The 14,634-nt window shown below is 46.0% G+C and overlaps 1 protein-coding gene and 1 long non-coding RNA gene across 16 annotated transcripts in view; both read left to right on the forward strand.

The window, feature by feature from the left end:
* Positions 1-14,634, forward strand: part of LOC139787602 (POTE ankyrin domain family member B-like) — a 247,762-nt gene that overhangs the window by 95,510 nt on the left and 137,618 nt on the right. For 13 of the 15 annotated variants that reach the window (XM_071726819.1, XM_071726827.1, XM_071726823.1 and 10 more), the window contains one exon: positions 8,505-8,657. In XM_071726819.1, the coding sequence (XP_071582920.1) occupies positions 8,505-8,657 (153 nt within the window). Of the gene's footprint in view, positions 1-4,016; positions 4,124-4,675; positions 5,969-8,504; positions 8,658-14,634 lie in introns of those variants that run through there. The other 2 variants (XM_071726832.1, XM_071726831.1) reach the window with 2 other exon arrangements.
* On the forward strand, positions 8,711-10,100 carry LOC139787604 (uncharacterized). The gene is made up of 3 exons (XR_011722671.1): positions 8,711-8,805; positions 8,894-9,124; positions 9,980-10,100. It is a non-coding gene; the product is annotated as an uncharacterized lncRNA (long non-coding RNA).

Here is a 14,634-nt window from a genome sequence, read left to right on the forward strand (position 1 = left end):
TATATGAAGGAAAAAAGTGGATATCTTTTTTGGCTTCCATTTGAGGGGCATGGTTTGAACTTCCCATGGGAAAAGGGTGTGTAGCTCAGAGTTGTTGTGCAGGTGCCCTCTGCCTTTTGGAAGAAGCTGTGTAAGAAAATGGCATTCACAGATTGCTTTGAAACTCTAGTGCTGAGCAGTCCCAAGTGCTGGTAACTCTTGCTGCTCCTTGTGGCTAGTGTGACTGCTGAGAAATTCTCAAAAAAAACTCGTATCAAATGCTGTTCTGGGTTTGGTCTCTCCTAATCCCTTCTACTTTCACAAGTTGAATTATAATCAAAGACCTGGAGGGTAACTGGGCCAAAGTTACTTCCAAAGATAATTTTTGTTATGTGTCTAAATGTTTCAGAACTGATGGAAACAAAGGAAAGTAATTTGGAAGATGGAAGAACACACTTCCCATCAGTGGAGGCCTGGCTGTCAGTCCATTTCACCATTCAACTCACCTGGGACATCCTGGCACCAGTCTGGCTATGGGCACAAGTCCAAGTTCAGTAGGAAGTTTCCCAAGTTCACCCATAGGAGCAGAGTCTGTGGGGAACAGAGATTTGCTCCTGTTATGCAGTCAAGGTAAACATTTTGTAATCCTGTGATGCGAGACCATCCCCCTGCAATCCTGTCCTCATGTACTGCTGAAGAGCATCTGTAAGCAAGGTTGAGCTTCGTAGCCTAAAGTTACAACTTTTTTGTAGTTCCAGACCACATGGCGTATATATACCAAAACAACTCCCCCTCATCCAAACAGTAGACAGCTACATGTGGTAGTAGGGGTGAAGAGTTTTGTCTTTGAGGGTTGTACTGTTTTCCAAGAGTGCTCAATGTGCCTGGAGGAGCTGCTGCATGTTTTGAGAATAGTGGGAGCCTAAAAACCTTGCAGAAAAATGTACTGAAGGAACGGGCTGCAAGTGAACTAGGGCTTGGAGAACAAGAAACAGCTGCCAGTTTCTAAGGAGCAGTCTTGCCCTTTTCTCCTTTTCTTCAGACAAAAAATATAAGTACAAATTCAGAGCAGCTGCCAGCTCTTGGCTGGTTTGGCTGAGAAAAGAGCAAGAGGGAGAACAAGATGTGAATCAAAATCCCCTCTTTGCCTTTGCTTGTAGGGGCATCTGTTTCCATTGTTATACCAGCCTGTTGGGTGGGAAATCTGATGAAATAGTCTCAGGAATTGGGTCTCTATGCTTTCTGTGGAAGTTGGCTGACAGATGGAGGTGTAAGTGCAGCTGCTGTGGGGAGAAGGTAAGGTGCAGGTCCTGCCTGTAGATCCTGTTGTGTGCTGAAGAGCAAAGCAGTGCTCCTCATGAGTAAAGATGAAAAGGTGATGTGCAAAGCAGTCTCTGCAAGGCACCTCAAGGGCTGCTGTTGTGTAGAGGCAGGGAAATGGGAAGAGTCCCCACAAGGCTGTCAGGGCCCATGAGCTCCAGGGGAAGGAGCAGTCCCACACCCCCTTCCCAAGAAGAGCAGCAGAGCTCTGGTAGCAGAGAGCCATGGGGATGAGCCAAGAGTGCAGATCCCCAGGGCAGCCCCTGGGGACAGGCAGATCTGCATTCCTGCCAGGTCATGGTGTCCATGGGTGAGGGTCAGGGCTGAGAGCAGCTTGGGGCCGTGGCAGCATCTTGTAGGTTTGGTACTGTAGGGGACTGGAACTTGTCCTTGTCGTGGCCAGACCTACAGGTCCTGTTGTCACTGTGCAGGGGACAGTGCTCAGGAAAGAGGTGATGGGAGGGGAGGGCTGGAGGTGAGGCATCCTCCTCACTTCTTTGAGGAATCCTTTTCTGTCTTCCAGAGACAGTGGTCTTTGTTTAGCAGCTGGAAATATTGCTGAGAGAGAGGGGGCATTCTTCCCAAATGAATTCTTGAGGGTGGTTGCTCTGGGCTTCTGCCTTGGCTGCTGAGGGGAGTGAGGAGGCACAGTTGCCTCCCAGAGTAAAGCTGGGCCTTGACACTGGGCCGGTACAACTGGTGGGCAGGGAGAGTTCCCTCTTTCCCTGTGGTGGTTGCAAGTGTGTTATCTGCTTCAGGAGCAGGCAGCCTCCCAGGACAGTCTAGAAGAGATCAGAGCCTGTGACCACCATGCACAGAGAAAGCTTCTGATGTGCAGAATCAGAGATCTCAGATGGGAATTAGGCAACATAAAAAATACCCTCCAAGAAAGCATTTTTGATTAAGAAAAATAGGAAAATCTGAATTTGGAGGAAGTAAAACATAGAAGCTTTGTAGAAGAAAGAAAGGTAAACAGATGCTTTTTGGAGTGCTAATAAAAGGCTCCTTTTTTTTTCCAGTGTTTTCCTGCTGGTTTTCCTCTCTTACATCTGGTGAGCATTATGTATGTAAGCCTAGCATATTAGTGAGGAAAATTCCTTAAGACCCTTTGCCTTCATTAGAACTATCTTTAATTTTTCTGGAGTGTTCCAACAGTAACAACACTGATCATGCTGTCAAAAAACAGGGTTGCAAGCCTATGAGGCACGGGTCAGCATTTTAAAATCCTGTTCTCTGCTACTCCTGAAGAGAATCCATGAGCAGGGCTGTTACAATTTATTTGTAGTTCCAAACCGCATGGTCTGTTTCTGTTTCTATTTTCCATCTGCACTCTTGTGTTGCAAGAGTCTTGGCACTGTTGCTGTTTTAACTTGCTTCATTTACATAAGCCATGTTCTTATTTCTCCCTGAAGATCTTTGAACTAAAGGCCATTTTTCTTTCTTCTTCAGCTCTTTAATCACTTTTCTCTTTTCTTTCAGCCAGATAAAATACAAGGTTTGTAGCCAAGTACTGTTTAATGTTGGGATGAATTTTATACCGGAAATGTTTTGTCTCTTGATGCTGTTGGGCTTTGATTCAAACTTAGTGATGCAAACCCATTTTCCTAATGCTGTAAAAACGTTGCAGTTGCTATTTGGTCCAAGTGAAAGAATGACTGCTGCAGAGTACTTTCATCCCTCATGTATTTGTCATGCTGTGGCTTCTGTGGCAATGAAGGATCTTTCGAGTGTCCAGTGGACCTTCTTGGCTTGTGAAGGCTCCAGAGAGGAGGGAAAGTGGTTTCTTCTACCACCTCAACTCCTACTGCTTTGCTTAGGATTGGTCCTGTTTTGGGATCATCTTTTGGTCTAGGCGGTAGTTTTCGTGCTTTTTTCTTCTACCTGTGCCTTATTTGACATGTTAGGGCTCTCTTCTCCCCAGGATTTTGCTGTTGCTTGTACTTGCTTGAAAACGATCAGAGGTTCAGGGCTTTGGGGGGCCTTTTCTGTTGTTCTTTCAGCTCCAGGCGCCCCTCTTCTATCTGTGAAGGCCCAGACTGTTCCCACAAAGTACCACTGAGGGATTCTTCTGGAGGAGCTGGTGAAGTTGGTCACAACTCTCCCTTCAGTCCTTGAGTGAGGGCCTTTCTCTCCAGGTTGCTGGTTTATGGCCCCATTTCTTTGGCCGTTGGAGTTACTGCTCCTCTTGTGAGGGCTGGAAGAGTGCTTCCCTTCCTGAGGTTCTTGCTGTCTGTGGCCTGTGCAGTACAGTGCACATTCTCTCAGTTCTTCTCTTGATTGTGGGGATGTTGCCTGGCGAGCCTGCTCATTGACATAAAACACAAAGTTATTCCCCTGGGAACCCTGCACAAAACTCAGAGAACCAGAGAATGGGGGAGGGTGGAAGGGGCCTCTGAAGATCATGTAGCACAGCCCCAGCCCTGCTCAGTCATCCATAAGAGGTTGCTCAGGGCTATGTCCAGCTGGGTTTTGGACATCCCCAAAGATGGACAATCCTAAGCCTTTTCTGGGAAATGTGTTCCAGTTTCTGACCATGCTTACAATTTAAAACTCAAAAAATCAGATTGGTTACTAAGGCATAATGCCAATCTTCATGCCAAAAATAAGGTAAATTTTTATTTTTTCAGGAAGTTGTTTCAGAAAACAGCAGCAATATTTCTGTTGAAGACTATTTTTTACTTTGATGATTAACTTGGTGTATTTGTCTGTCCTTTCAGGAGGGCTTTACCCCACTAGCTCTTGCTGTCTCTGAAGGTCAGGAAGAGACAGTTGAGTTTCTCCTAAAAACAGGAGTTGACGTGCATGCTGGAGACCAGCATCAAAGGTAAGGGGCTTATCCACATGGGTCCTTTGAGTATTCTTTCTGTTGGATTGCTGAGAAGCATGGGAATGTGCTCTGACCAAAAGCAGGGGGGCACGTGGAAGGAGCTGTTTCTGTACGTCTTGTGAAAGCAGTCTGAGTTTGGTTGCTTTGGTACCTCAGGGGCTGCTTTCTGCATTGGGGATGTCCGGGAAGCATTGTCTCGCAGGAGATGTGTCACGAGCCTGGCAGCACTGCCTCAGTTTGAGAAACCACCTCCTGCACAGCAGCCTCATGTGCACTGAAGTGTTGTATATGTGGCATCTTTGTCTGACAACGCAGTTGTTTTTACTCCCTCTCCCATGTTATTGCTTTTAATGGAACCTGCTTTTTCTTTTGTTCATTGTGAAATAATGGGGAAAAGACTTTTTCTGAGAGCAAGCAGGAATGAAACTAATGACAGTGTCTGTGTAAAATGATCCATTTCATAGGATGTTTTGAATCTTTCAGAACCCTACTCATAATTGCTGCTGGTGGTGGGAATCTTAGTTTGATCAAAGTTCTCCTTCACTACAGTGCTGATGTTTCCCATGAAGACACTGCTGGGCTGACAGCTGAGGATTATGCTTTTATTCATGGGTATTCCAGGCCTCCAAACTTGAAAATTTGCTGACTGGTCATAAGGATCTCATTATTTCCTTACGCCTCCCACTCCACAACAAGCACCATGTTGTTTTCCTCAGTACCTATGCCCCAACCCTCCAAGCTGACCATGCAGAAAAGGTCAAATTCTACAGCCACCTGCACTGCCTCACCCAAAAGGTTCCTGCAGATGCTAAGATCACAATCCTTGGTGACTCCAACACCGGAGTAGGAAAGAACTATGAAGCCTGGAAAGGAGTCCTGGGCAAGCATGGTGTTGGAAACTGTAATGACAGTGGACTTCTCCTGCTGGAGTTTTGTGCTGAGCAACAGCTCACTATCACCAACACTCTTCCAACAGAAAGACAGCCTGAAGACAACCTGGAAGCATCCTGGATCCAAGCACTGGCACCTCACTGACTGTGTCTTAGTGCACCAGAGAAATGTTGGCGATGTCCGTCTTAGCAGAGCGATGTCTGGTGCAGAATGTCCTACAGACCACTGCCTTGTGCCATGCAAACTTACCCTCTGCTTGAAGCCCAAACCTAAGAGGGGTGGCATCCCAGGGAGGAGGCTCAAAGTTAGCCATCTTCAAAAAGATACAGTGAGAAACAGCTTCCAGGTAAACCTTCAAGCTGGACTTTTAGATCATCCCAGAGATCCCTCTCCTGAAGCGCTTTGGCAGCGCACTAACAAGAGCATCCTTCAGTCCTCTGAAGAATCCCCAGGGCTCTCCTCAAAGAAAAACAAAGATTGATGAAAACACCAAGAGATCCAAGGTTTGTTAACAAAGAAGAGAACCACTCACCAAGCACACCTTGCTCAGCCATCTTGCCATGTCAGAAAAGCAGCGTTTCCTCTTAATGCAGTGAGCTCCACAGAAACTTTGGAGACATCCACAACAAGTGGTGGATCAGCCTGACAGACAAGACTGTGCGCAGTTATGGGTGACCACCGAGGGCTCTATGAAGCTCTGAAAGCAGGGTATGGACCCACGCATCAGGTCCAAAGCCCCCTGCTCAGTGCACATGGCCAAATGCTTCTCACAGAAGAGACAGCAATGCTTCTCTCCTCCATCCTGACCCCATGGTCTGAACGTTTTCAGACTCTCTTCAGTGCCAGCCGAGTAGTCCAAGGCTCAGCAATTTAGCACATTACACACCAGCCAGTGAAAACCCAATTGGACACAGCCCCTACTTTGGGAGAGACTCATACAGCACATGAAAACTGGCAAGGCAGCTGTGGTTGATGGAATCCCACCTGAAGTCTGGGAGCATGGAGGCAGAGCACTCCATGCTCAATTTCACAAGTTCCTTGTGAGTTGTTGGGAAAAAGGGGTACTACCACCAGATTTCCGTTGTGCAGTCATCATCACCCTGTACAAGAAGAAAGGAGAAAAGTCAAACTGCTCACACTACTGAGGTATAACTCTGCTCTCCATTGCTGGAAAAATCCTTGGAAGAATACTATGGTTTTCCTTGTAGGTGAACACTCAGGATCGACTTTCCATGTCATCACATTGTGAAAAAAAGAGGCCTAAAGGATGCCACTGACAACTCTGGGGTGCAGGTATGTGAAGCCAAATATTTTGCATTAGAGTCTGGACTGGTAAGTGGCATTATAGAGTAAATTGCATTATATAGTAAGGTAAAGAAAAGTAACCAGAAAGTGACCAACAGCCATGGCAGAGTCCTGCAGAGGAAGGTTGTGTTACTGTCTGAAGTTGGGTACAGTCTTCTTAGGATGGGGAAAAATCCTTTCCATGATGCTGGCTATTTACTGTACTGCTGCTTTGTTTTCCAGCTGGTGTGCTTCAGTTTTGACGAGTGTTGTTCCTGCTGTGCTGTGCAGACAAACAATGCTGTCAAATGCTTATTTTTTCCCCATGCAAAATGCAGATTGAAGGGAAGAGGGAGATTTTTCTGTAACAGGCAGGTGCGCGTGATTAAACACGCCTGGTCTTTCTCTTTGTAAGAGAAAGCTCATGCAAGAAACCTTGAAATTTGATGACTTTTGATGCTTTCCCTGCCTCTGCAAAACACGTGTGTGTTTGGCCATGTCAGGAAGTGTTTGAGAAGTTTTTTTTCTGAGGGCATTCATGAGGGGAATAGGGCAGGTATCCTGTTGGTGTTGGGCATATGGGGCAGGGCTGGGCAGAGGGGGTCTAGAGTCCTGTGTAACACCTCAGGGGAGAGTGGAGCACAGTATTTCCATTTTTGGGACATGGTTTAGTAGGCATGGTTGTGTTGGTTTCCCAGTTGGACTGGAGGATCCAGAGGTCTTTTCCAGCCTTAATGATTCTGTGGTGATTCTCCTCTGTCCATGCAGGAGGCATTGGCCCAGCTCCAGATGGAAAGCCATTTACTCCATCAGCTGCTGGAAAACCTGAAGGAGCAGCAGCTCATCCAAGGAAGTGCAGTGACTGTTGCCCAGGGATGGTTTAATGACATTTTCCACAAACTCAGAGCTGCTGCTGAGAAGCAAGCTTACATGCTGGAAGAGTTCAACAAGGAATTAAAGGCCACGTGTGCTGGGTTAAGAGAACAAGTTTTTAAATATGAGGCCGACAAAGTAAAAAGAGAGGTAAAGTATACACTGTTTGCAGTGTTGAAGGCTCTTAGCAGTGTTCTGCTGTTAATTTCTAACGGAACGCTGTTAACATCCTGAGGGACCTGCTTGTTCCTCAAAAAATCAATTGCAGCCACTGACCTAAGCTTTCTGTTGTATATTTTGTGATGCGTAGGAATATTTAAATTTGTTCTTCCTTGGCTGTGTTTAGGCTAATTAACTGGTCAGCAGGCTGGTTAGAATGTCAGTTAAACTGTCATTCTGCAAATTCTACCAGTCCCAGGCAGAGCAAAGGTTTAAAAGCTGCCATACCCATTTTTTTAATCTTTACTTTCTGGAAAACAGGAACTAGTCCTGTTGAGTAATTAGACACTGGTGTGCTGTTTGTCTGCCTGAGTGATGTGAACAGTGCTTTAAAATTCCATTTCCTTCTTCCTCTCAACCCTGGAGTGTTTGAGTGAGGTGAATACCTGCATGTGTCAGATAACCACCTTATTCTTCATTTTTCAGTTTCTTTAAGAGGGAAGAGGGGGAAGAACTCCAGGAGTGCTGTCAATGGTTTTCCCCTGTGAATCACGTTGTATTCCTAGTGCCAAAATACCAGGTTCCTTTGGGAGATGGTAGTCGGGTGGGTGGCTGGATGAATGGAGGGCCTGTCCAGATTTGTGAAAGCAAATGTGTCAGCAGGGAGGCAGTTGTTACTCTGAAATGAACTTGGTAAGAAAACAGACAGGCATGTCTTTCAACATAAACTTCAAGTGTTTTTCAAAAGAGCTTTCAGATACATGTATTCATTTAATCCTGTTTGTTTAATAGAAAAACAGACCCAAGAACCATCTAATACAAAGTCCTGCCTTTAGTCACCAGAGTAATATCTGCAGTCAAACTGTGGCTCTTGCATCACAAGAGATTGCTTTGAGTTTTGTTAAAAAAACACATGATTCAGTGTATGCTGGTGTATTGTTCAAGAAGTATAATATTTGAATCTTTTTTATGTATTAGAAAACAGAAATCCTCATGTGCAGCTGCTGATAATTTGGAGGTGCTCAGCTGCTGACTGCTGGTGGCAGGCAAAATTTTCCTACCTACCTTACTGAGTTCAAGACAGGTCTAACTGTATAATCAAATCAGTTAAATTAAGGAAAGAGTTCATGTTATTATAACTTTTTTCATGCTCATCTAACCATTTCATCAGGGCAATGTCAGAGAGCTGCAGCAGAAGCTTGCTGAAGCTCTTAAAAATCTTTCTGGGACAGAAGCTTCTCTGGAAGTTGCTACGAGGCGCTGCAGGAACCTGGAAGAAGCCAACCTGGGCTTGGAGAAGGAATTGGGAGAGGCTAAATCCAAGGTGCATGAAGTTTTCCCAAAATTCCAGAACAAACTCCATTCACAGATTGCTTTGAAGCTCTAGTGCTGAGCAGTCCCAAGTGTTGGCAACTCTCTGCTCCTTGCAGGTGGTCTGACTGCTAAGATTCAGGCTCTCCAAAACCCCTCAGGTCAAATGCTGTTCTGGGTTTGGTCACTCCTAATCCCCTCTACTGTTCCTGCCAGAGATAATTCTTTGTATGTGTCTGAATGTTTCAGAATTGATGAAAGAAAAGGAAACGCCCACAGAAAGCTTCATGGAAAGTGGAAGAACACACTTCCCATCAGTGGAGGTCTGGCTGTCAGTCCATTTCACCATTCAACTCACCTGGGACATCCTGGCACCACTCTGGCTCTGATCAGAAGTCTGAGTTCAGCAGAAAGCTTCCCAAGTTCACCCATAGGAGCAGAGTCATTGGGGAAGAGATCAGCTCCTGTTACGCAGTCAAGGTAAACATTTTGAAATCCTGTCCTCAGCTACTGCTGAAGAACATCTGTAAACAAGGCTTTTTACTTTAAAGTTACAACTCATTTGTAGTTCTAAACCTCATGGTGTAATATACCAAAACAACTCCTCCTTATCCAAACGGTAGACAGCTACGTGTGGTAGGGGTGAAGAGTTTTAGTTTTGAGGGTTGTACTGTTTTCCAAGAGTGCTCAGAGACCAAAGAAAATACTGAACTCTGGATCAAGTACTGCGTAACTGCTTTCTTTTACAAAAGAAACTGAGAAAGAAGATGATGCCATAGGATGTTCCCAGCTAAGCTTTAAGTTAAATTTTCTTTCACTTCTCCTCCCGTGTCCAGTGATTGCCTTCATCACTGGCTCGTAACACACACCCTCTGCTGTCAGTTCTTGGTCTTTGCTGTCCCTTACTCGTTGCTTGTGTTTGTAGCCCCTCTGTTGCAGTCTTTTTTTTTTTTTTTTGAATAGGCAAGAAGAGGCTAATCAGTGACAAAAGTTATCCTTTCTTTAGGGAAAGATCACTCAGTGGTGTTCAGGCAATTGTCAGAGGAGCTGAATGTTTGTCGTACATGGCATCAAACATGTTCTGTGATGTGAGGCCAGATGTCCCAGGAGGAATTGCACCTACTTTGTAATGATTACTCCAGAGTCACAGCTTTGCAGTGACTGGTGCCTTTTCGAAGCAGGAAGCCACTGAGACCATTTCCTTTTGTTGCTGTCTGCTTTTAATCACAGAGAGTGTTCAGCTCTGGCTTCATAGCTGTAATGTTCTGACAGTGACCTCTTTGCCCCTCTCTCCTGTAGAATTAACACCAGGAATCCTTTCTCTTTTCTCCCCAGACACTGATGAACGTTAAACTACATCTTTGGGAACTTATTCCATATCTTCTGATGGATCACAAGAGATGAAAATGTTTTTGTCAGTCTGAATAAATGTTCTTAGTCTGTTGCATGGATGACAGCCCTGTTGCCCTTCCCTGGTGGTTTTTTGATGCATAGTCCTCTCCCCTCTTCCCCTTACCTTCTCCTTTGCCTTTCCCTCTCCCTCTCCCTTCTCCCCCCCTCCCTCCCTCTCCCCTTTCTTCCCCTTCCCCCTCTCCTCTCCTGTGTAGTCCTCTCCCTCTCCTGCTCTCCTCTTTCCCCCCCTCTTTCCCCCCTTTCACTCCCTTCCCCCTCCCACCCCCCCCCTCCCCCCACCGTCCCCCCTCTGCCCCTTTACCCTCCAGGAGGATAAAGAGGTCCCACCTGCATCCCTCCTTTGGGGAGGAACGGACAAGATAGATGCCAGAATTGACCAAACAGAGTATTCCATCCCATATACATCATCCTCAGTATAAATTTGAGGAATCACGATGGCCAAGCCAGATTTCCTGCTTCCAGCTTCTGCTGCCTGCCCTTCCTGCCTTTCCTGCTTCCCTTCCTTCACCCAGCATCCTGGAAGGATTCCATCTGTTCCTCTGCCTGTGGTCCTGATCCATGCCCATATCTGTGTTCCTGCCTCCAGTTCCCGACCCCAGGAGTCCAGCCTGGACTTTCCCAGGGCTGCCCTGCAGCCTCGGTGGTGACATGAGAGTTATTGGGGGAAAAGGGGGGAGGAATGTGGTATCCATTTTCCTGTATATTTGTATATATTTAGTAATTTTTCCTATTTATCATTACTGTTTCATTAAAGTTGCGTAGTTTAGTTTCCAACCCATCAGTCTCTCTCCCTTATTCTCTCTCCTTTCTTTATCAGGGAGGAGAGAGAGACTAGTAGAGGGTGTCTGTTACTCAGTTTAATTGCCGGGCCAGTGTTAAGCCGTGACAACTTTATAAAGTTTTCTTTTCCCACATTGCCACCCAGAACATCCGTAAATGATTTCCATTTTTTCCAGAATACATCCCAAAGCACATCCCGAGGAATGTCAACCAGTGTGTCCCATTAAGGCTCCAGGAGCCCGGTATACACCTTTCCTCTGTCTTTTATGGACTTATGGAAAGCCCCAAACTGAGAAGCCCCCAAAACCAAAACCAAAGTAGAGCAAACCTTTGTCAGGTGGCCCTTGTCTGCTCCTGGGGTGATCAGAGTGTGGTGACGAGCCCCTGCAGAGAAATCTCTGGGGGTACCCAAGGGTCCCACAGCCAAGCAGAGAGTATCCATCCCTTGGTGGTCAGCAGAGGGAACAAAGGACCTCACCCCAACAACCTCGGGATTCTTCATTACAGCACCTGACACACCTAAGGGTGGAGTTAGCCCTCGTGCTGTAATAAAGAACTCTGACTGAAGAGTAACAAAGTGCTGTGGAGGTGATTTAATTGTTTCAGTGGAGAGGGATGGGGGGAGGGAGAGGGGGAAAGGGAGAGGGACGGGTACTGGGACAGGGAAGGGGACAGGCACTGCCCATTCACTGAGCTGAGTGAGCAGTTACAGGGGTGGCAATGTCACAGGGCAGGCAGCAGTCACTGGTGACTGTGTCACTGTGGGCAGCACTCATTGGGGTGTGAGGAGCCAGAAGGAGCCTGAAGCTTCCATATAATTGAGCCTGAGAAATTCTGGTTTGCTACAGCCATAATGATACAGGAAAACAACTACATACAGGTTATATGAAAAAAAAAAAGCTTCTAAAAACCATGAAAATATAAAAATATATAAATGGCTTATATAGCTGAATGAAGAGAAGACCAAGACAGAACATGACAGGCAAGTGGACATGGGAAAAGTGAAACACACTTGGTGATTTAGACTAAAAGTACTGTTAAAAACTGTTTAGTACTGTTAAAAACTACATTTTATCAATGCAGTACTTCACAGCAAGTTGAATACATCTCTGACCTGCACACTGTTCCAGGTCAGTTACACAGATCTGTTTTATTGCAGTAACTTCATCTTTGAATGCTGCTTATTGCGGACAACGTTTCAACCAATGCTTAAAAGTACAAATCAGTGCTGACCTCCAGTGGTTTGGTTTGTTCATACCTCAGGACATTCAGGTTCTGGCAAATACAGCTTCATACAGCTTCAGTCAGAATCATAGAATGGCAGGGGCTGGAGGGGACCTCACTGAGTCCAAGCCCCCTGGCCCAGCAGGATCCCCAGGGCAGCCCTCACAGGAACACGTCCAGTAGGGTCTTGAAAGTCTCCAGAGGTAATTATGGACTATTTGTGAAGCTGAACTATACCTCTAGTCTACCACCCTGTCTGTTTCTGTCCTTTTCAAGTAACAGACAAAAGAAACATAGAATCATGGAAAGTGAGGTGTTGGAAGGGACCTCAAAAGGACATGTAGTCCATCTTCCCTCTTCAGAGCACAGTCAGCTATAGCAGGTCATACAAAAAACATGTCCAGGCGGGTGTTGAATGTCTCCACGGAAGGAGACTCCACAACCTCCCTGGGCAGCCTGGGACTGTGCCCTGTCACCATCACAGTGAAACACAGGGACATATGAGCAATCCTGACTATTTAGCTTTAGCCAGGGTGAGCTACAAGGTTATTAAAAGATACAGGCAAAAGATAAGGGAGTTGGCAGCAGAAAAGAACAGGATGGGAAAGCATCACATAGACAGCACATAAAGAGTTGTATTTAACCAGTTAGATTGTGACCTGTGGCATATGAAGAATGTGTTGTACCAATCAACATAATATAAGCACATTGCTATCAACCTGGCTGTGTATAAAAGGGCTCCTGCTGCTCTCAATAAAGGGCAGTACTGGGATTATATTGATCTGTGTGTTGTCCACTGCGCTCTTCCGGGCAAATAGTGCCTGAACAGGGACTCTGAATTGCTGGTGGCTGCTTCACACGAGGATTTATCTGGACATCAGGAAACGTGGACAGGGAATTCCTGCTTGGGAATCACAGCAGGAGCTCTAAGTGAGCTGGGCACTCACCCCTGTAAGGTGGGCACTGCAAACCTGAGGGAAATGCAGAGAGGCAGCAGTGCTGTTACTAGGTAGGATACTCTGTGAGAGGGATTCCTGATAACCTGAAACAGATATAGGAGCTGTTCAAGTGGGCTGAAGAGAGAGCCCGGATCCCCACTGTTTGTATAGCTATCGAGCTGGAAGTGTGGGAAGAAACTGGGAAGTTCCTATGGGGTGGAATTAGCAAAGGATCTAAGGAGGCTAGAAAATCAGCCACGTTGTGGAGACTGGTTCGAGACACATTAAAAGAAAAAGAAGCGTTCGCTGCCTTAACTCCTGATATACCAGTGCCGATGAATGCCCAAAACATGGACTTGACCTCTAAACAGTTATTTGAGACACCTAAAGAACCCCCCACCAGCACCCGTGGGGGCTGTACTGATTCAGCCTTTGGACGAAAAGTAAAAATGGGACTGAGAAGCAAAACCAAAAGCAATCGAAAACACCACCAGAATCATTGGAGGACCCAGAGGGAGAGAAGCCGGAGAACAGGGGTGAGGAATTTCGGAATGCAGACCCCCCCTTCCTCCTGCCCGTGGCTCCAGGCTGCTCTGCCACCACTGCCTTCCCCCCCACCCCCACCCCCAATTTATCTCCTCAGTCACCATTGCCACCAATTTATCCTCTGCCAGTGATTGTGGGACCAGGAGGAGGAGGTCAATGGGTTGCATTAGATTGGAAAATGATAAAAGCTGCCATTACGCAGTACGGTTTGAAATCATCATTTACACAATCTCTTTTGCACCATCTTTTTACTGCTTGGTTGTTGACGCCATATGACACAAAAATGCTCATTAATACTCTGTTAACTCCTTCTCAACAACTGCAATTTCATCATAAATGGCAAATGCTGTGTGAAAATGCAGCTGTGATTCCCAGACAGAACACCGATGCATTATACGGAGCGCAAGCACAAATGTTACTCGGTGCTGGTCCTTCTGTACGTGCAGATTTGCAGGCATGGTTTCAAACTGAAGTGTTACAACTTCCACAAGAATTGGCGTATAAAGCTTCGCAAACTGTTCATGATCCTGCACAAGCAACTCCCTCTTTCAAAACATTAAACAGGGGGGAGCGGAGCCATATTCAAAATTTGTGGATCGCTGATATTCAGTGATAACATCACATCTGGATTTGTCAGAAGAGATGAAAACAAAATTTTTTTATATGTCAGCATATGACAATGCTAATGAAAAAACTAAATGTGTGTTAGGACCACTCCTGAGAGGTGCTACAGCAGCTCAGTTGTTAGAAGCTTCAGATAAAGCTGCTTAAGAACCCTCACTGCAATATGCTCCTCAGTACTGATGTATAATGTGGTGCAGGGTGCACTGGTGTTCCAGACAGAGATAAAAAACTTGGTTGGCAATTGCACTTTCAGTTTTGGTTTGGGAGATTCATAGGATCACAAAATCATAGAATTGGCTGGGTTGGAAGGGACCTCAGAGATCCCTTGAGTCCAACCCTTGATCTCCCCAGAGTCCAACCCTTGATCCACTCCCCCCGTGGTTCCCAGCCCATGGCACTCAGTGCCACATCCAGGCTCTTTTGAAATATCTCCAGGGATGGAGAATCCACCCCTTCCCTGGGCAG

The sequence above is a fragment of the Heliangelus exortis genome, chromosome 27 (assembly GCF_036169615.1).
Source record: "Heliangelus exortis chromosome 27, bHelExo1.hap1, whole genome shotgun sequence".
Taxonomy (NCBI): Eukaryota; Metazoa; Chordata; class Aves; order Apodiformes; family Trochilidae; genus Heliangelus; species Heliangelus exortis.